This window comes from Pseudophryne corroboree, chromosome 11 (genome assembly GCF_028390025.1).
Source record: "Pseudophryne corroboree isolate aPseCor3 chromosome 11, aPseCor3.hap2, whole genome shotgun sequence".
NCBI lineage: Eukaryota > Metazoa > Chordata > Amphibia > Anura > Myobatrachidae > Pseudophryne > Pseudophryne corroboree.
The window spans coordinates 51,236,487-51,254,093 of record NC_086454.1 but is presented as its reverse complement, the minus strand read 5'-3'; the positions used below and the strand labels follow the sequence as shown (position 1 = coordinate 51,254,093).

The window sequence follows — 17,607 nt, the reverse complement described above, 5'->3', positions numbered from 1 at the left end:
TCCACTAGCACTTGTCTCCCGGTTGCCATGACGACGTGGCAGCACAGGGCAGGAGACCCTAACACCAGATGGGTTTTTTTCAGGTAAAAGAGCCGTCGCCGCGGCCCGCTATTTAAGCCCCGCCCCCTGACAATAGGCTCTGCCCCTTCCAATGACCCGCGAATCGCGGGCTGTGCACTAAGTTTGCCGTGTATCTTGGTACTGCAGCTGCTGCAGCCTTAACTCTGTCTCAGTCCTGAGTCCCTCAACTTGCTGCTGCTTTCTATCTGAGTGCCAGATCCCATTCTTGGAGGCTCAGTCACTTGTAAGTATTACAAGTTTAGATTGTTTCAAAACACAGTACTTGTGTTTGTAGCTCCTCCTGTAAAAAAATAATAAATAATAATATATATATATATATATATATATATATATATGTGTGTGTGACTGTGTATATATATATATATATATATATATATATACTTATACATATATTCACACACCACACACACACACACACATATATACAAAAGTGTCCTCTAACATCCTTGCTGCGGGAGGCTGCATAGTGTGGCATTGCTGTACTCGTCACAGCATAGCGCAGCCTCCCGCAGCTGTTTCCCATAGCCTGCGATGATAGCCGGAGCGTATTGTCACCTTCCCGCTACACAAGTAACGGGGAGCGGGAGCTCACGTTTATTACCCTGTGCTAGCTCATTTATATATGCACCGCTGCGTCTATCTATCTATCTAATGTAAGTCTATCTATCTACACTAGTTTAACAGACCCAGCATATAGTGGGTCACCTCAGTCTCCACCCCCGTGGTTGGCTCCACCCCTCTTTGGAAACCCCCTTGTGCAAATCCTGCGTTTGCCCATGAGTCTCGAGCTACTCAGAAACTGCTAAGAATTTTCTATTCGCAATTCTGCTAATCTTTCGTTCGCAATTCTGCTAAGCGAAGAGACACTCCCAGAGGGCGGCGGCCTAGCTTGTGTAATGCTGCTAAAAGCAGCTAGCGAGCGAACAACTCGGAATGAGGGCCATTGTCAGGTCTCCCTCACCTCCTGACCCTTTCTGACTGCACCACCTACTGTACATTAGCTGAAGTTCCGAGTTTATTTTTGTTGATCTCAGGGCCTAATTCAGTTTGGATCGCAAAACGCAATTTGGGGCACATGTGCAGCGTCCATCCTGCGCATGCGCACGCATTTTGTGCGAGGGGCCACTATCAATTAGGCAGAGGCATTCGCGGGGCGGGGGTGGGGTGGCAACACTCCATTTTCAGGACAGATTGTTGCAGGGGCAGAGGCGGGCAAACAGGGGCATCGCCATGGAAACGGGAGGCATGGCGTGGGCATGATCAGTAAGATGGCGGCAGGAGGCAACCTTAATTTCTACGATGAAGCAGAAATTGCGATGCGATCGCAACTTCTGCCTCATCAAAGGGGGGAGGCGGCGGTCAGCATGCTGGGTGGCCTTGCCCTACAATGGGCGGCCCCTAGCACGTGTTCAGAAGGATTGCAAATTTTGCTAATTAGCAGAATTTGCATTCCTTACGGAATTAGGCCCTTAGTGTACGTTAATGGAAGACCAGAGAAAAAAAGAAAATCAAGAGAAGAAATCAAACTTGACTACTGTCCAGGAGACATTTTCGGGGAGTAGACAACCCTCTTGCATCCTACCTACTTCTGCTGTGAAGTGAGTGGGGCGGAGCCGCAATGATTGGATTTGCTGTGATTCGCCGTCATTGAGGCCCTGGCTTCTGCTGCATAATACAACGAGTTGCAGCATTTTGCATCAAGGGTGGAGCTATGATGATGATCCCGTTCTGGAATCTACAGAGGGTGGTCCCACAAAGTCAGTAATTATGAATAAATAAATGTCGGTCACATACCCTGTGCCAGATATAATCTGCAGAAAATCTGCTTCTGAGGTCCATGGGGTGAAGAGGACACAGGTGAGAGTAGAAAATTCCTGCATGGCAGCGTGTATAACAGACACATCTGCAGAGCCTAAGGATGAGATCACAGGGCATCAACATCAGACTGTCCCAATATCAGTACATTTACTGACGGCAAACATGCCGCAGGAGGACAAGTAGAAATCTCAGTAAACATGTGCAAAATATTTAAATTAAGATGACTCCCCTTCCTCCACCCTGGTCCCCTGCCAGAATGACTTACCGTAAAAAACAGGAATACATTATATACAGGGCCGGTTCTACACCTTGCGGCGCCCAGTGCGAAAGTTTCCACTGGCGTGCAAGCCCCCCCCTACCCGCGGCAAAAGTTAGTTTGCAAAAAATAGGGGCGTGGCTTCCTAGGGAAGGGTCGTGGCCACAGTTATGCCCCCAGTAGCTGTGCCCCCAGATTTGCCCCAAGTAGTTGTGCCCCCCGGTTGATTTTCCCCCTGTAGCTGTGCCCCCTGTAGATTTGCACCCAGTAGCTGTGCCCCCAGTTAATTTGCCCCCAGTAGCTGGTCCCCCTGTAGTTGTGCCCCCAGTAGCTGTTCCCCCTGTAGCAGTGCCCCCAGTAGCTGTTCCCCCTGTAGAAGTGCCCCCAGTAGCTGTTCCCCCTGTAGCAGTGCCCCAGCATGTGCCCCCTGTAGATATGCCCCCAGTAGCTGTGCCCCCTGTAGTAGTGCCCCCAGTAGCTGTTCCCCTTGTAGCAGTGCCCCCAGTAGCTGTTCCCCCTGTAGCAGTGCCCCAGCATGTGTCCCCTGTAGATATGCCCCCAGTAGCTGTTCCCCTTGTAGCAGTGCCCCCAGTATGGGCCCCCTGTAGATTTGCCCCCAGTAGCTGTGCCCCCTGTAGTAGTGCCCCCAGTAGCAGTGCCCCCAGTATGTGCCCTCTGTAGCTGTGCCCCCTGTAGTAGTGCCCCCAGTAGCAGTGCCCCCAGTATGTGCCCTCTGTAGCTGTTCCCCCTGTAGTAGTGCCCCCAGTAGCTGTGCCCTTTGTAGCTGTGCCCGCTGTAGTAGTGCCCCCAGTATGTGCCCCCTGTAGTAATACCCCCAGTAGCTGTTCCCCCTGTTGCAGTGCCCCCTGTATGTGCCCTCTGTAGTTGTGCCCCTTGTAGCTGTGCCCCCAGTGATAGGGCCCCTTGTAGAAGTGCCCCCAGTGATAGGGCCCCTTGTAGCTGTGCCCCCAGTAGTAGCGACGCTTTCAAAACCTAAAAGAAAAAAGAAAATACTTACCAGCCTCGCTCCTGTTTCCGGACCGCTGCTGCCGCTGCTGCTGTCTCCGGGCGTCAGCTCCGCTCTATGGGAGAGACGTAATGACATCTCTCCCATAGCAGCGCCGCACTGACACTAGGGGGCAATTTTGACCTCTAGCGTCAGTCAGTGATGCCGGCTGTAGCGGGCGCACACAGCGCTCGCTGCAGCCGGGGAGCGGGGAGGGAAGGAGGAGCAGTAGCGGCTCTTGCCACGGCGGTGCCCTCAGGGTAGCGCCGTCCCGGGCAAAAAGCCTGCTTGCCCGTGGCAAGAGCCGCTACTGATTATATATCTATCTAGAACGAATTGCTCCTTTTTTAATGCCGCTCTGTCTCCCCTCTTTGCCAATCCCTATGCTGGCTTCCGATCCCCTACACCTCACTCCCCTACACAGCACTTACACTCGCCTCTCCCTCCTAAATCTCCAACTTTATTTCCCTCCACACTCCCTTCAGGCTCTGTCCAATCAGCTGGTGTCCACCACCTCTCACTTCACTGGTTACCACCTCTCACTCCCACCTCCAAGACTTCTCCCGTCCTGCCCTTAAGCTATGGAACACTCTGCCTCACTCTTTCAGACTCTAACCCAACCTTCATTGCTTCAAATGCTTCCTCTCAACTCACTCACTCACTCACTCACTCACTCACTCACTCACTCACTCACTCACTCACTCACCCTAGCTTAATAGGTGTTTGCCTGATCCATTATTTTCCTACTCCATCCATAACTCCACAATTCCCCTACTCGTTCCCTTCCCTTTGAGAATGTAAAGTCTCAGAAGCAGGGTCCTCCTACCTCTTTGTTTTATCCCTCCCCTTAGGCTCACTAGCTCAGCCAATAGCTATAACTACTGTATGCCTAAACTTGTCATCATGTATTTATATTAATATGTTACTTTGTTTCCCTAGCTTTGTATCTTTGCTCGGGTGTCACTGTCGTACGGTATGCTGGCGGTCGGGCTCCCGGCGCCCAGCATACCGGCGCCGGGAGCCCGACCGCCGGCATACCGACAGCGTGGCAAGCGCAAAGGAGCCCCTTGCGGGCTCGCTGCGCTCGCCACGCTGCGGGCACGGTTGCGCACACTATTTTATTCTCCCTCCAGGGGGGTCGTGGACCCCCACGAGGCAGAATAGTTGTCAGTATGCTGGGTGTCGGGATTCCGGCGCCGGTATACTGTGCGCCGGGATCCCGACATTCGGCATACAGAAGACCACCCCTTTGCTCAGTACCGTGCTCGGAAAATTCTTGATGGTGGTAATAATAATAATAATAATAATAATAATATATAAATCCATATAGAGCTTTATAACACTCATATAGGAGATATAAAATATGCAGTTCCATGTAAATTTACCTAGCATCCTACCCCTGCTTATTGAGTCCCAGTGTTATATAACCAGTACTGTCAGTGCTGTCAGTATACTTACTGAAGTCAGAAGAGATGGTATATGGCACAATGACCGTTCCAGTGCTGTTCTTGCTCCATCTGCAGGTATCCCCACCACACTTGATGGCACTGCGACCGATCCCTACAGCTATGTCACCCTCATGGATCAACATCTTGTTATCTGGAAACACAAACACAAGTCAGACTTTCTGACAATTGTAACAATGCAGGAAATGCATTAATCATGTGATAGCTCGGGGCCAGGAATGAATGCACATAATGGGCTATGGCTATATACTGGTGAGGAGCAACAGGGGGCCCCCGAAACCTTCACCATTGGCCCCCAGTTCCTTCCACCTTTTCTTCCTTTACTATAGGATTTAGGGGTGAGGACGCCCCTAGGCACAACAGTGACGGCCACCCCCCGCCTGCCTAATTTTATTATTTTTATTGATTGGTTATAAGCCCTCATTTGATGATAGCCAATTTAATTGAATAATAAAGAAAAAAACACTAATTATTACTTTTTCTCTGACGTCCTAGTGGATGCTGGGGACTCCATAAGGACCATGGGGAATAGCGGCTCCGCAGGAGACTGGGCACAACTAAGAAAGATTTAGGACTACCTGGTGTGCACTGGCTCCTCCCTCTATGCCCCTCCTCCAGACCTCAGTTAGAATTTTGTGCATGGCCGAGCTGGTTGCACACTAGGGGCTCTCCTGAGCTCTTAGAAAAGAAAGTATATTTAGGTTTTTTATTTTCAGTGAGATCTGCTGGCAACAGACTCACTGCTACGAGGGACTGAGGGGAGAATAAGTGAACCTACCTGCTTGCAGCTAGCTTGGGCTTCTTAGGCTACTGGACACCATTAGCTCCAGAGGGATCGAACACAGGCCCAGCCTCGGTCGTTCGGTCTCGGAGCCGCGCCGCCGTCCCCCTTGCAGAGCCAGAAGCAAGAAGAACGTCCAGGAAATAGGCGGCAGAAGACTCCGGTCTTCATTAAGGTAGCGCACAGCACTGCAGCTGTGCGCCATTGCTCCCCATGCACACCACACACTCCGGTCACTGATGGGTGCAGGGCGCTGGGGGGGGGGGGCGCCCTGGGCTGCAATAAGTGAACCTTAGCTTGGCAAATAAACACATAATATAGTCAGTAAGACTATATATGTGTAAAATCCCCTGCCAAAAATATCCTGAAAAAAGCGGGAGAAGTCCGTCGTGAAGGGGCTATCTCCATCAGCACACTGGCGCCATTTCCTCTCACAGCTCCGCTGGAAGGACGCTCCCAAGGCTCTCCCCTGCAGTTTCCAGGCTCAATAGGGTAAAAAAGAGAGGGTGTGCACAAAATTTAGGCGCAAACTGTGTATTATAGCAGCTATAGGGGAAAAATCACTGTGTGTAGTGTGTATCCCTGCATTATATAGCGCTCTGGTGTGTGCTGGCATACTCTCTCTCTGTCTCCCCAAAGGACTTTGTGGGGTCCTGTCCTCAGTCAGAGCATTCCCTGTGTGTGTGCGGTGTGTCGGTACGGCTGTGTCGACATGTTTGATGAGGAGGCTTATGTGGAGGCGGAGCAGGTGCCGATAAATGTGATGTCACCCCCTGCGGGGTCGACACCTGAATGGATGGACATGTGGAAGGAATTACGCGACAGTGTCAACTCCTTACATAAAAGGTTTGACGACATAACAGATGTGGGACAGCCGGCTTCTCTGCCTGTGCCTGCCCAGGCGTCTCAAAAGCCATCAGGGGCTCTAAAACGCCCACTACCTCAGATGGCAGACACAGATGTCGACACGGATACTGACTCCAGTGTCGACGACGATGAGACTAGTGTACATTCCAATAGAGCCACTCGTTATATGATTACGGCAATGAAAAATGTGTTGCACATTTCTGATATTACCACAGGTACCACAAAAAAGGGTATTATGTTTGGGGAGAAAAAGCTACCAGTGGTTTTTCCCCCATCTGATGAATTAAATGAAGTGTGTGAAGAAGCGTGGGCTTCCCCCAATAAGAAACTGGTAATTTCTAACAAGTTACTAATGGCGTACCCTTTCCCGCCAGAGGACAGGTCACGTTGGGAGACATCCCCTAGGGTGGATAAAGCGCTCACGCGTCTGTCAAAAAAGGTGGCACTACCGTCTCCGGACACGGCCGCCCTAAAGGAGCCTGCGGATAGAAAGCAGGAGGCTATCCTGAAGTCTGTATATACACACTCAGGAATTATACTGAGACCGGCTATTGCTTCAGCATGGATGTGCAGTGCTGCAGCTGCGTGGTCAGATTTCCTGTCGGAAAACATTGATACCCTAGACAGGGACACTATATTGCTAACCGTAGAGCATATTAAAGACGCTGTCTTATACATGAGAGATGCACAGAGGGATATTTGCCGGCTGGCATCTAAAATAAACGCAATGTCCATTTCTGCCAGGAGAGGATTGTGGACTCGGCAGTGGACAGGAGATGCAGATTCTAAAAGGCACATGGAAGTTTTGCCTTACAAGGGTGAGGAGTTGTTTGGGGATGGTCTCTCGGACCTCGTTTCCACAGCGACAGCTGGGAAGTCAGCATTTTTACCCCATGTTCCCTCACAGCCAAAGAAAGCACCGTATTATCAGGTACAGTCCTTTCGGCCCCAGAAAGGCAAGCGGGTTAGAGGCGCGTCCTTTCTGCCCAGAGGCAGAGGTAGAGGGAAAAAGCTGCAACATACAGCCAGTTCCCAGGAACAAAAGTCCTCCCCCGCTTCCTCTAAGTCCACCGCATGACGCTGGGGCTCCACAGGTGGAGCCAGGTACGGTGGGGGCCCGTCTCAAGAACTTCAGCGACCAGTGGGCTGGCTCACGGGTGGATCCCTGGATTCTACAAGTAGTATCTCAGGGGTACAAGCTGGAATTCGAGACGTCTCCCCCTCGCCGTTTCCTCAAATCTGCCTTGCCGACAGCTCCCCCGGACAGGGAGGCAGTGCTGGAGGCGATTCACAAGCTGTATTTTCAGCAGGTGATAATCAAGGTACCCCTCCTTCAACAAGGATGGGGTTACTATTCCACAATGTTTGTGGTACCGAAACCGGACGGTTCGGTGAGACCCATTTTAAATTTAAAATCCTTGAACACTTATATAAGAAGGTTCAAGTTCAAGATGGAATCGCTCAGGGCGGTGATTGCAAGCCTGGACGAGGGGGATTACATGGTCTCACTGGACATCAACGATGCTTACCTGCATGTCCCCTTTTACCCTCCTCACCAGGAGTACCTCAGATTTGTGGTACAGGACTGTCATGATAAGCTGAAGGCTGCATAAGCCTGAGGCCATATAAGCGATCAACTTTTTGTGATTGGTTGTTAAATGACTAAGCAGTTGCTAGGCAGATCAGTTTTCCCGGTTGGTTTTTTCCTATTGGTTTAAGGGGTTGTGCATCAGGATGAAGAGGAGGGTCTTAGGTTAGTATATAGGGGGTGGCCATCTTGCTAGACTCCCTCTTGCCTTTCAGTTTATGCCCCAGGAAGGATAAGTACTATTGCTTATTTTCACTGCCTGTAAATTGTTTTTGTTTTTTTTTTGTTTTTTTTGAATTTCATTTGCCTTCTCTAGGGCATTATACAGTGCTGTGCCCCCTCTCTGCGTGTCATTGTCTACTTTTGCAGATTCTCCCCCCTCTGCCATGCCTCGTCCAAAACGTGCAGCTCCCCCCCCCCGGCGCCTCGTGGATGCGGGGAGCGCCTTCCGCTCCCGCTCCCCGAGCGTTGCGCCACAGAGAGGACTTCCCCCTGTTTCAGACAGGCGGCGGGGACGGGCAGTTACAGCCCGCTCCCCTGCCGCACGGAGACGGGCGGCCAGCGGCCGCTCGTCACGTGGTGCCGATGCGCGCGGCTCGGCCGGGCCGCGCGTCCCGGCGCTCGCAGCGGGACGGGCCTCTCCTCTCCCTCCTGCCTCGGGCGTCTGCAGCACTTCCCCTCCGGCGGCCGGCGGCCGCTCTGCACGTGGCGCGGGTGCGCGCGGTCCGGCTGGGCCGCGCTCCCCGGCGCCTCCCGCGGGCGAAACGACTTCCCTCCCTCCTTCCATAAGTGCCTCCGGCCCTCCTCCTCCATCCCCGCGGTCGGCTCTCGGCGGCGTCCTGGGGGCACAAGCTGTGCCGGACGGCCGCGGCAGAGCTGCGGGGGGCGAGGGGGGGGTCAATATGCAGCTGGGGGATATGAGCCCAGGGCAGCGGGTAGCGGCTCCCGCTGTCCCCGGGACAATACAGGGCCCCATACTACCCCCCTCCAGCGGGGGGTTTAGCACACCGCACCTCAATTTAAATAATATTGGGCCGTTTGGGCCTAGTGTCGCCGGGGCGGGGGACGTGGCAGCGGCGGCCGCCACACCCGCCCCGGCGGCAGTCACATGGCAGGGTTTTCCCCCGGCCTCGGTGGCCTGCTCGGGCTCCTCCTGGGTGTCAGACGCCCCGACGCCATTAACGGCGCCCCCGCTCGTCGGTTTTCAAACCCCTCTCCACGCCCTTCCCGGTCCTTTTCAGTTTGGGTCCACACAGACATCCGTCTCGGCGGCTTATATGACGCCCGGCGGGGCGCTTTCGGTAGCAGCGCAGCAAGGCTTCGCGGGGAGCCAGTCCTTCCCCGGGGGTTTTGCGTGGCCTCCGGCTCCAGCATTCCCCTTAGCCGCCAGCATGCCTTCCATGGGCTTCATGACGGTGTCCGGCACACAGTTTTCCCCGCACGGGGCCAGCGCGGGCGCCGGCGTGCAGTCCACGTGGTCGGTCGGTGGCCCCCGAGTCGCGGTGCCCTTGCCGGCCTTTGCGGGCCTGCAGTCAGGGCAGGCACCGGGCGGTGGGTATCAGGTGGCACAGAGTTGGCCCCCTCTCGCGGCGCCCCCTCAGTTCCTTCCGGTGTCATACAGATGGGCGGGGGCGGGCGGCTGCCCGCCGCATACGGCGTGGCGGCCGTCTTACCCCGCGAGTTTCGGTGCAGTGAGCGGGTCAGCCTTTACGCAGTCGATCGGGTACACCTCGGCGGGGGCCCCCTCCCTGCAGCTGCCGGGCGGCCATCCGCCACGGAACGGGGGGACGGGCTCTCCGCCTCCGCATTTGCGGACAAGTGTTAATGATGTTCTGGTTCCCCCGGTGCCGGTTGTCCCCTCTTTTTCTCCCTTGCAGGTTCCGTCTAATTCAGGGGCTACGCCCGTCACGAGGCGAAGGTCACGGACAAGCGCGACTGCGAACGTGGAGGTACGGCCATCAGCGGAGGCGGGTGCAGCGGACGACGCGGTTCCGGGTCCTTCAAACTCCGGTGAGCTAAATATTCCTTTACACGTTTCAACTTGTAGTTCCTCGTCTTCTAGCAGCGTATCATCCGGCTCTCCGCGGCGCCCGCGTAAATTAGCTAGGCTCATCGCGCGGCGAATGGCCAAGGAGGCGCACAGGGTGGCCGCTCCTGCGCAGGTGGTCCCCTCCGACCCTCCCCGTTACGGCGAGATGGTACATTGCGCCAACACGGCAGTGACAAGAGGGGTTCGTAAGCGCATGCGGGAAAAAATACGTAAGGGGAAGTATGTAGACATATTCACCCTTACAGAGGAAATGCGGCAGGGTTTTGACGCGGCCAAGAAACCGGGTGGTATTGGGGAAAATGCGTTTCGCAATTTTCACCAGTGGCTGCGTGGGTTTTTGGTGTTCATGGCTTGCTACACGGAATCGCGTCCCGCGGAGTATGCCAACTTGGTGAAATATTTGTTTTTAGTACACGATATGTACTTAAAATCCAAGGGTTCCGCGTGGCGGGATTACGACGAGAAGTTTCGTCGCAATCAGGATGGCAACCCCATCCTGCCCGCGGGTTTTAAGGATGTTGAGGTGTGGTTGGAGGTCACGCAGCAGGTCAAACCCACCCCGGACGTCACGGCCAAGAAGCCCGGGGCGGCCGGGGCGGTGGCTTCTCGATTGACGGGAAAAGGCAAGTGCTTTGCCTACAACGACGGCAAATGCGGCAAAGGAACGGGCTGTCGTTTTCGCCACTCATGCAGGTTGTGCGGAGCCAGTCACCCGGCCAAGGAATGCACCGCGGCGACAGGCGGTAAGCCTGCCGCTTCCACCGAGGCCGGTGGAATTGGCAAGTAAGGCCTTCTCCCCGATTATAGTTCCCGAGTTGCAGCGCTGGCTTACCTTGTACCCCGATGAGTCGGCGGCATCGTTTCTCTTGCAGGGCTTTCAGCACGGTTTTCGTTTGCCAATCCCGGATTCGGTGTATGTGGTTGCACGCCAGAATTTGAGATCGGCTCGGGAATTCCCGCAGGAAGTCCGGCGGAAGGTTGACGGGGAGATTGGGCTGGGGCGCATGGCTGGGCCCTACGCCCTTTCCCCGTTGCCCTCCTTGTGCATTTCCCCAGTAGGGGTAGTGCCCAAGAAGGCCATAGGTAAGTTTCGTTTGATACAGCACTTGTCGCACCCGCCGGGGCTGTCGGTCAACGACGCTATCCCGGAAGCCCAATGCAGAGTTCGATATCAGTCGTTTGACGACGCGCTGCGATTAGTGCGGGATTGTGGTCCGGGGAGTCTGTTGGCAAAATTGGACGTGGAGTCGGCCTTTCGGCTACTCCCGCTACACCCAGATTCCCTGCGGTTTCTGGGTTTCAAAATAGGGGGCGAATTCTACGTCGATCGGTGTCTCCCCATGGGTTGCTCTGTCTCCTGCGCCTACTTTGAGTGCTTTAGCACGTTTTTGCACTGGTGCGTCCAGACCGCCTCCGGGCAGATGGGGGTGGCTCACTACCTGGATGACTTTCTTTTTGTAGGCCCCGGAGACAGTTCGGTCTGTGGGGACATTCTCTCGGTGGCCAGGTCGTTATTCTGCGCTTTAGGGGTACCGGTTGCGCAGGATAAGTGCGAGGGTCCTTGCACTTGTCTTAGCTATTTAGGTATCGAGATTGACACGGTAGGGGGGTGCTGTCGCTTGCCCGAGGATAAGGTGCGGAAACTATTGGGTTTGATTACAGACTGTTTAGGAAAACGCAGGGTTCGGCTTAAACAGGTGCAGTCCTTGCTTGGTTCTCTCAATTTTGCGTGTCGGATTATCCCCATGGGTGGGATTTTCTGTTGCAAACTTGAGCGGGCCACCGCGGGGACGGTTCGACAGAATCACTCCGTGTACCTTTCCCGCGAGATCAAGGATGATTTGCGGATTTGGGTCTCGTTCCTGGTGTCCTTCAACAGGGAAGTGTTGTGGCCCGCTCCTTGTTGTTCCAGTAAGCAGCTGCAGTTGTTCACGGATGCTTCAGGCAGTCGAGGTTTCGGCGCGTTCTTCGCTGGCTCATGGTGCGCTGCGGCCTGGCCGGCATCTTGGGTAACGCGTGGGTTTACCAAGAACCTGCTTCTGCTGGAATTGTTCCCGATCTTAGTGGCGCTTGAGTTATGGGCCGGACGGTTCGCAAATAGGGACATTTTGTTTCTTTGCGACAACTTAGGGGTAGTGCATGCGATTAATAACCAGCGTTCCTCATCTCCGCAGGCGCTGCGATTGCTAAGGCATTTAGTGTTGGTTTGTTTGCAGCGCAATATTAATTTTAGGGCTCGCCACGTACCTGGAGTTGACAATGGAATTGCGGATGCATTGTCCCGGTTCCAGTTTGACAAATTCAGGACGTTGGTTCCGGGAGCGGAGGCAGAGGGGTTACAGTGCCCACCTTCTGTCTGGCAGATGGTCGAAGCGGTTTAACGGCGTTGGCCAGGTGTGCACTGGCTCCCTCTACGCTACGAGCGTATGATGCTGCATGGCGGGATTGGTCAGCCTTTCAGAGTAGGTACGGGGTAGCAGGTGAGTCCTCGGCCGACGCCCTGTTGACCTTTGTTTGGGAGCATTACCAAAACGGTAGGTCAAAAGCGGCCATGGCTACTGCCCTTGCGGGCATCGCCTTTCACTCGCGACTCCACGGGACAACGGACCCCACGGGGTCGTTTGTCCTTTCCAGAGCGCTGAAAGGTTGGGCTAGGTTGCACCCGGCGCCTGCGGATTCACGTAGGCCTATAACGTTGCAGCTGCTAGCGGAATTGCTGCGTGTGCTACCTCGGATTGCGTCCTCGGAATTTGAGGTGGCATTGTTTAGTAGCGCGTATGCCCTGGCCTTTTTCGGGGCTTTTCGGGTGAGCGAGCTAGTGGCGAGCAGCAAGGCGTCCCGGGAATCGGGTCTGCTCTACGAGAATGTGCGCTTGCAGGAGGGCCTGTTGCTCTGTAGGATTGTGCGGTCCAAGACAGATCAAACAGGTCGGGGTCGCTGGTTGTCCTTGGAGGCTCAGGGAGGTATGGGCGTTAGCCCGCTGCGGTTGACGCAAGAGTATGTGCGGTTAAGACCTCCGGGGGGCAACCAGTTGCTGGTGCACGCGCAGTTGGACCCTCTGACAAAGTTTCAGTTCTCATCGGTGTTCAAGAAATGTTTGACGGCGTTGGGCTTGCAGGAGGCGGACTTCGGTACTCATTCCTTTCGGATTGTGGCGGCTACCCATGCGGCGGCCGCTGGTTCATCACCAGCGGCTATTCGGGAGTTGGGTCGCTGGAAGTCGGCCTCCTATAAGTCCTATGTCCGTATAGATAAGTTATAAGTGCGCCTGTTGCGCTAACCCAAAAACGTGTTTACTCGTCGGTTTTTGAACGCTTACTGTTCAGGAATCGAGGGTGTGAAGCGAATTTTTAAAATTTTTCCTCCGAGGGGGCCTAATTTCAATTGGCTGTTCTACCAAGGTCCACGGGAGGTTTTTTGAGTTTTCTCCTTCACTTGGGTTTTATTGGTTACGTTGTGTTTAAGTTACAGATTATGTGCATAATCTGACATTAGGATATTTTCTTTTACAGCTGTCAGCAATTTTGGAGACCACATATGGATGGTTGGTCATTCATATGTTTTTTGGGCGGAGAAACATCCCATGGCATCTAGGGCGACTGAGATTTTTGGGTCCCGGCAATTTAGATGGTTAGGTGTTAGGGGCATGTTATGGGGTGATTTGTTGCTCGTCCTTTTTTCTAGGGAGCGCCGCTGGGGTCGCCCCAGTTGTATTATCATTCATCTGGGTGGTAATGATCTGGGCCGAGTTAAAGGCATAGACTTGATTTTGTCTATAAAGGCGGATGTGGTGGCGATACGTTGTCACTGGCCTGGGGTATGCATTGTCTGGTCGGAAATGGTGCCCCGTTTCCATTGGCGTGGTGCGGTGCGTTTCTCGGCGCTGGAGAAAGCACGCAAAAAGGTGAACTCGACGGTGTCTCTGTTTGTCAAGGCCATAGGCGGAGTGGCAATTAAGCATCCTCTGCTGGTGCTGCGGAACAGGCAGTTCTATAGAGACGATGGGGTTCACCTTTCTCCGGAAGGAGTGCAGTTTTTTCTGGAAGATATTTTCGGTCTTTTTCGTTAGAGCTAGTTAGTTTCTGGTTGGTTAAGGTTCTGTTTGCGGATGGCGGTGGCGGTTTGGAAAACCTTGGTGGCGGGAAATCGCTGCCAACCAGCTGTCACACAGGCATAAGTGGTCATTGTGGGGCTCCCTCTTTAAATGGACGGCAGGTGTGTCCTTTTCTTGCGGTTGGACATTTAGACGTTCCCCTGCGGGAACCGAACGTTTGCCAGAGAAAGAGGGGTAAGGCCAGCACAATGCGGGTTATGCGGGAAGGAGGCGGGGTATGTGTACTCCCCTCCTTGGTTTGGTGGTTTGTCATCTAGGTGACGGGTGCTGGTGTTTGGCAGCGGTTTTCTGTTTGCCATCCTCCAAACTAAAGTTAATATATATTCAATTCTAATTCGGCCTCAATTATTAGTTTAAAGAGTTGGTCAGCGATTAATAAACATCGTCTGACCTTTAACTCCAGCTACTGTGTCCGTGTCTTTATTTCAGTGTGTGGTGTGGTTTTATTTAGTGATAAGCTAGCTTAAGTAAAAGGTTTATGTAATCACAATAAAGTTATGAGCGGCTTAGATAAGCTGAAGGCTGCATAAGCCTGAGGCCATATAAGCGATCAACTTTTTGTGATTGGTTGTTAAATGACTAAGCAGTTGCTAGGCAGATCAGTTTTCCCGGTTGGTTTTTTCCTATTGGTTTAAGGGGTTGTGCATCAGGATGAAGAGGAGGGTCTTAGGTTAGTATATAGGGGGTGGCCATCTTGCTAGACTCCCTCTTGCCTTTCAGTTTATGCCCGCCCGCCCTCCCAGAATGCGTCTACGTTTTTTGTTCTTGCTGTGGGCTATTGAAAGCCAGATTGGCGGGAAATCGCTGCCAACCAGCTGTCACACAGGCATAAGTGGTCATTGTGGGGCTCCCTCTTTAAATGGACGGCAGGTGTGTCCTTTTCTTGCGGTTGGACATTTAGACGTTCCCCTGCGGGAACCGAACGTTTGCCAGAGAAAGAGGGGTAAGGCCAGCACAATGCGGGTTATGCGGGAAGGAGGCGGGGTATGTGTACTCCCCTCCTTGGTTTGGTGGTTTGTCATCTAGGTGACGGGTGCTGGTGTTTGGCAGCGGTTTTCTGTTTGCCATCCTCCAAACTAAAGTTAATATATATTCAATTCTAATTCGGCCTCAATTATTAGTTTAAAGAGTTGGTCAGCGATTAATAAACATCGTCTGACCTTTAACTCCAGCTACTGTGTCCGTGTCTTTATTTCAGTGTGTGGTGTGGTTTTATTTAGTGATAAGCTAGCTTAAGTAAAAGGTTTATGTAATCACAATAAAGTTATGAGCGGCTTATAACAATTCCAGACGTTGCCGTTTGGTCTGTCCACGGCACCGAGGGTATTTACCAAGGTAATGGCCGAAATGATGATACTCCTTCGGAAAAAGGGAGTTTTAATTAGAGATGTGCACTTGAAATTTTTCGGGTTTTGTGTTTTGGTTTTTGGTTCGGTTCCGCGGCCGTGTTTTGGGTTCCACCGCGTTTTGGCAAAACCTCACCGAATTTTTTTTGTCGGATTCGGGTGTGTTTTGGATTCGGGTGTTTTTTTCAAAAAACACTAAAAAACAGCTTAAATCATAGAATTTGGGGGTCATTTTGATCCCAAAGTATTATTAACCTCAAAAAACATAATTTCCACTCATTTTCAGTCTATTCTGAACACCTCACACCTCACAATATTATTTTTAGTCCTAAAATTTGCACCGAGGTCGCTGGATGACTAAGCTAAGCGACCCTAGTGGCCGACACAAACACCTGGCCCATCTAGGAGTGGCACTGCAGTGTCACGCAGGATGGCCCTTCCAAAAAAAACACTCCCCAAACAGCACATGACGCAAAGAAAAAAAGAGGCGCAATGAGGTAGCTGTGTGAGTAAGCTAAGCGACCCTAGGGGCCGACACAAACACCTGGCCCATCTAGGAGTGTCACTGCAGTGTCACGCAGGATGGCCCTTCCAAAAAACACTTCCCAAACAGCACATGACGCAAAGAAAAAAAGAGGCGCAATGAGGTAGCTGTGTGAGTAAGGTAAGCGACCCTAGTGGCCGACACAAACACCTGGCCCATCTAGGAGTGTCACTGCAGTGTCACGCAGGATGGCCCTTCCAAAAAACACTCCCCAAACAGCACATGACGCAAAGAAAAAAAGAGGCGCAATGAGGTAGCTGTGTGAGTAAGCTAAGCGACCCTAGTGGCCGACACAAACACCTGGCCCATCTAGGAGTGGCACTGCAGTGTCACGCAGGATGGCCCTTCCAAAAAACACTCCCCAAACAGCACATGATGCAAAGAAAAAAAGAGGCGCAATGAGGTAACTGTGTGAGTAAGCTAAGCGACCCTAGTGGCCGACACAAACACCTGGCCCATCTAGGAGTGGCACTGCAGTGTCACGCAGGATGGCCCTTCCAAAAAACACTCCCCAAACAGCACATGACGCAAAGAAAAAAAGAGGCGCAATGAGGCAACTGTGTGAGTAAGCTAAGCGACCCTAGTGGCCGACACAAACACCTGGCCCATCTAGGAGTGGCACTGCAGTGTCACGCAGGATGGCCCTTCCAAAAAACACTCCCCAAACAGCACATGACGCAAAGAAAAAAAGAGGCGCAATGAGGTAGCTGTGTGAGTAAGGTAAGCGACCCTAGTGGCCGACACAAACACCTGGCCCATCTAGGAGTGGCACTGCAGTGTCACGCAGGATGGCCCTTCCAAAAAACACTCCCCAAACAGCACATGACGCAAAGAAAAAAAGAGGCGCAATGAGGTAGCTGTGTGAGTAAGATAAGCGACCCTAGTGGCCGACACAAACACCTGGCCCATCTAGGAGTGGCACTGCAGTGTCACGCAGGATGGCCCTTCCAAAAAACACTCCCCAAACAGCACATGACGCAAAGAAAAAAAGAGGCGCAATGAGGTAGCTGTGTGAGTAAGGTAAGCGACCCTAGTGGCCGACACAAACACCTGGCCCATCTAGGAGTGGCACTGCAGTGTCACGCAGGATGGCCCTTCAAAAAAACACTCCCCAAACAGCATATGACGCAAAGAAAAAAAGAGGCGCAATGAGGTAGCTGTGTGAGTAAGGTAAGCGACCCTAGTGGCCGACACAAACACCTGGCCCATCTAGGAGTGGCACTGCAGTGTCACGCAGGATGGCCCTTCCAAAAAACACTCCCCAAACAGCACATGACGCAAAGAAAAAAAGAGGCGCAATGAGGCAACTGTGTGAGTAAGCTAAGCGACCCTAGTGGCCGACACAAACACCTGGCCCATCTAGGAGTGGCACTGCAGTGTCACGCAGGATGGCCCTTCCAAAAAACACTCCCCAAACAGCACATGACGCAAAGAAAAAAAGAGGCGCAATGAGGTAGCTGTGTGAGTAAGGTAAGCGACCCTAGTGGCCGACACAAACACCTGGCCCATCTAGGAGTGGCACTGCAGTGTCACGCAGGATGGCCCTTCCAAAAAACACTCCCCAAACAGCACATGACGCAAAGAAAAAAAGAGGCGCAATGAGGTAGCTGTGTGAGTAAGGTAAGCGACCCTAGTGGCCGACACAAACACCTGGCCCATCTAGGAGTGGCACTGCAGTGTCACGCAGGAT

The 17,607-nt window shown here is 52.9% G+C and overlaps 1 protein-coding gene across 3 annotated transcripts in view; it reads right to left on the bottom strand.

The window, feature by feature from the left end:
* Nucleotides 1–17,607, bottom strand: part of LOC134968725 (embryonic protein UVS.2-like) — a 127,295-nt gene that overhangs the window by 42,033 nt on the left and 67,655 nt on the right. For all 3 annotated transcript variants that reach the window (XM_063944226.1, XM_063944228.1, XM_063944227.1), the window contains exons 5-6: nt 4,620–4,760; nt 1,876–1,993 (exon numbers count right to left, since the gene is read on the bottom strand). In XM_063944226.1, the coding sequence (XP_063800296.1) occupies nt 1,876–1,993; nt 4,620–4,760 (259 nt within the window). The remainder of the gene's footprint in view (nt 1–1,875; nt 1,994–4,619; nt 4,761–17,607) is intronic.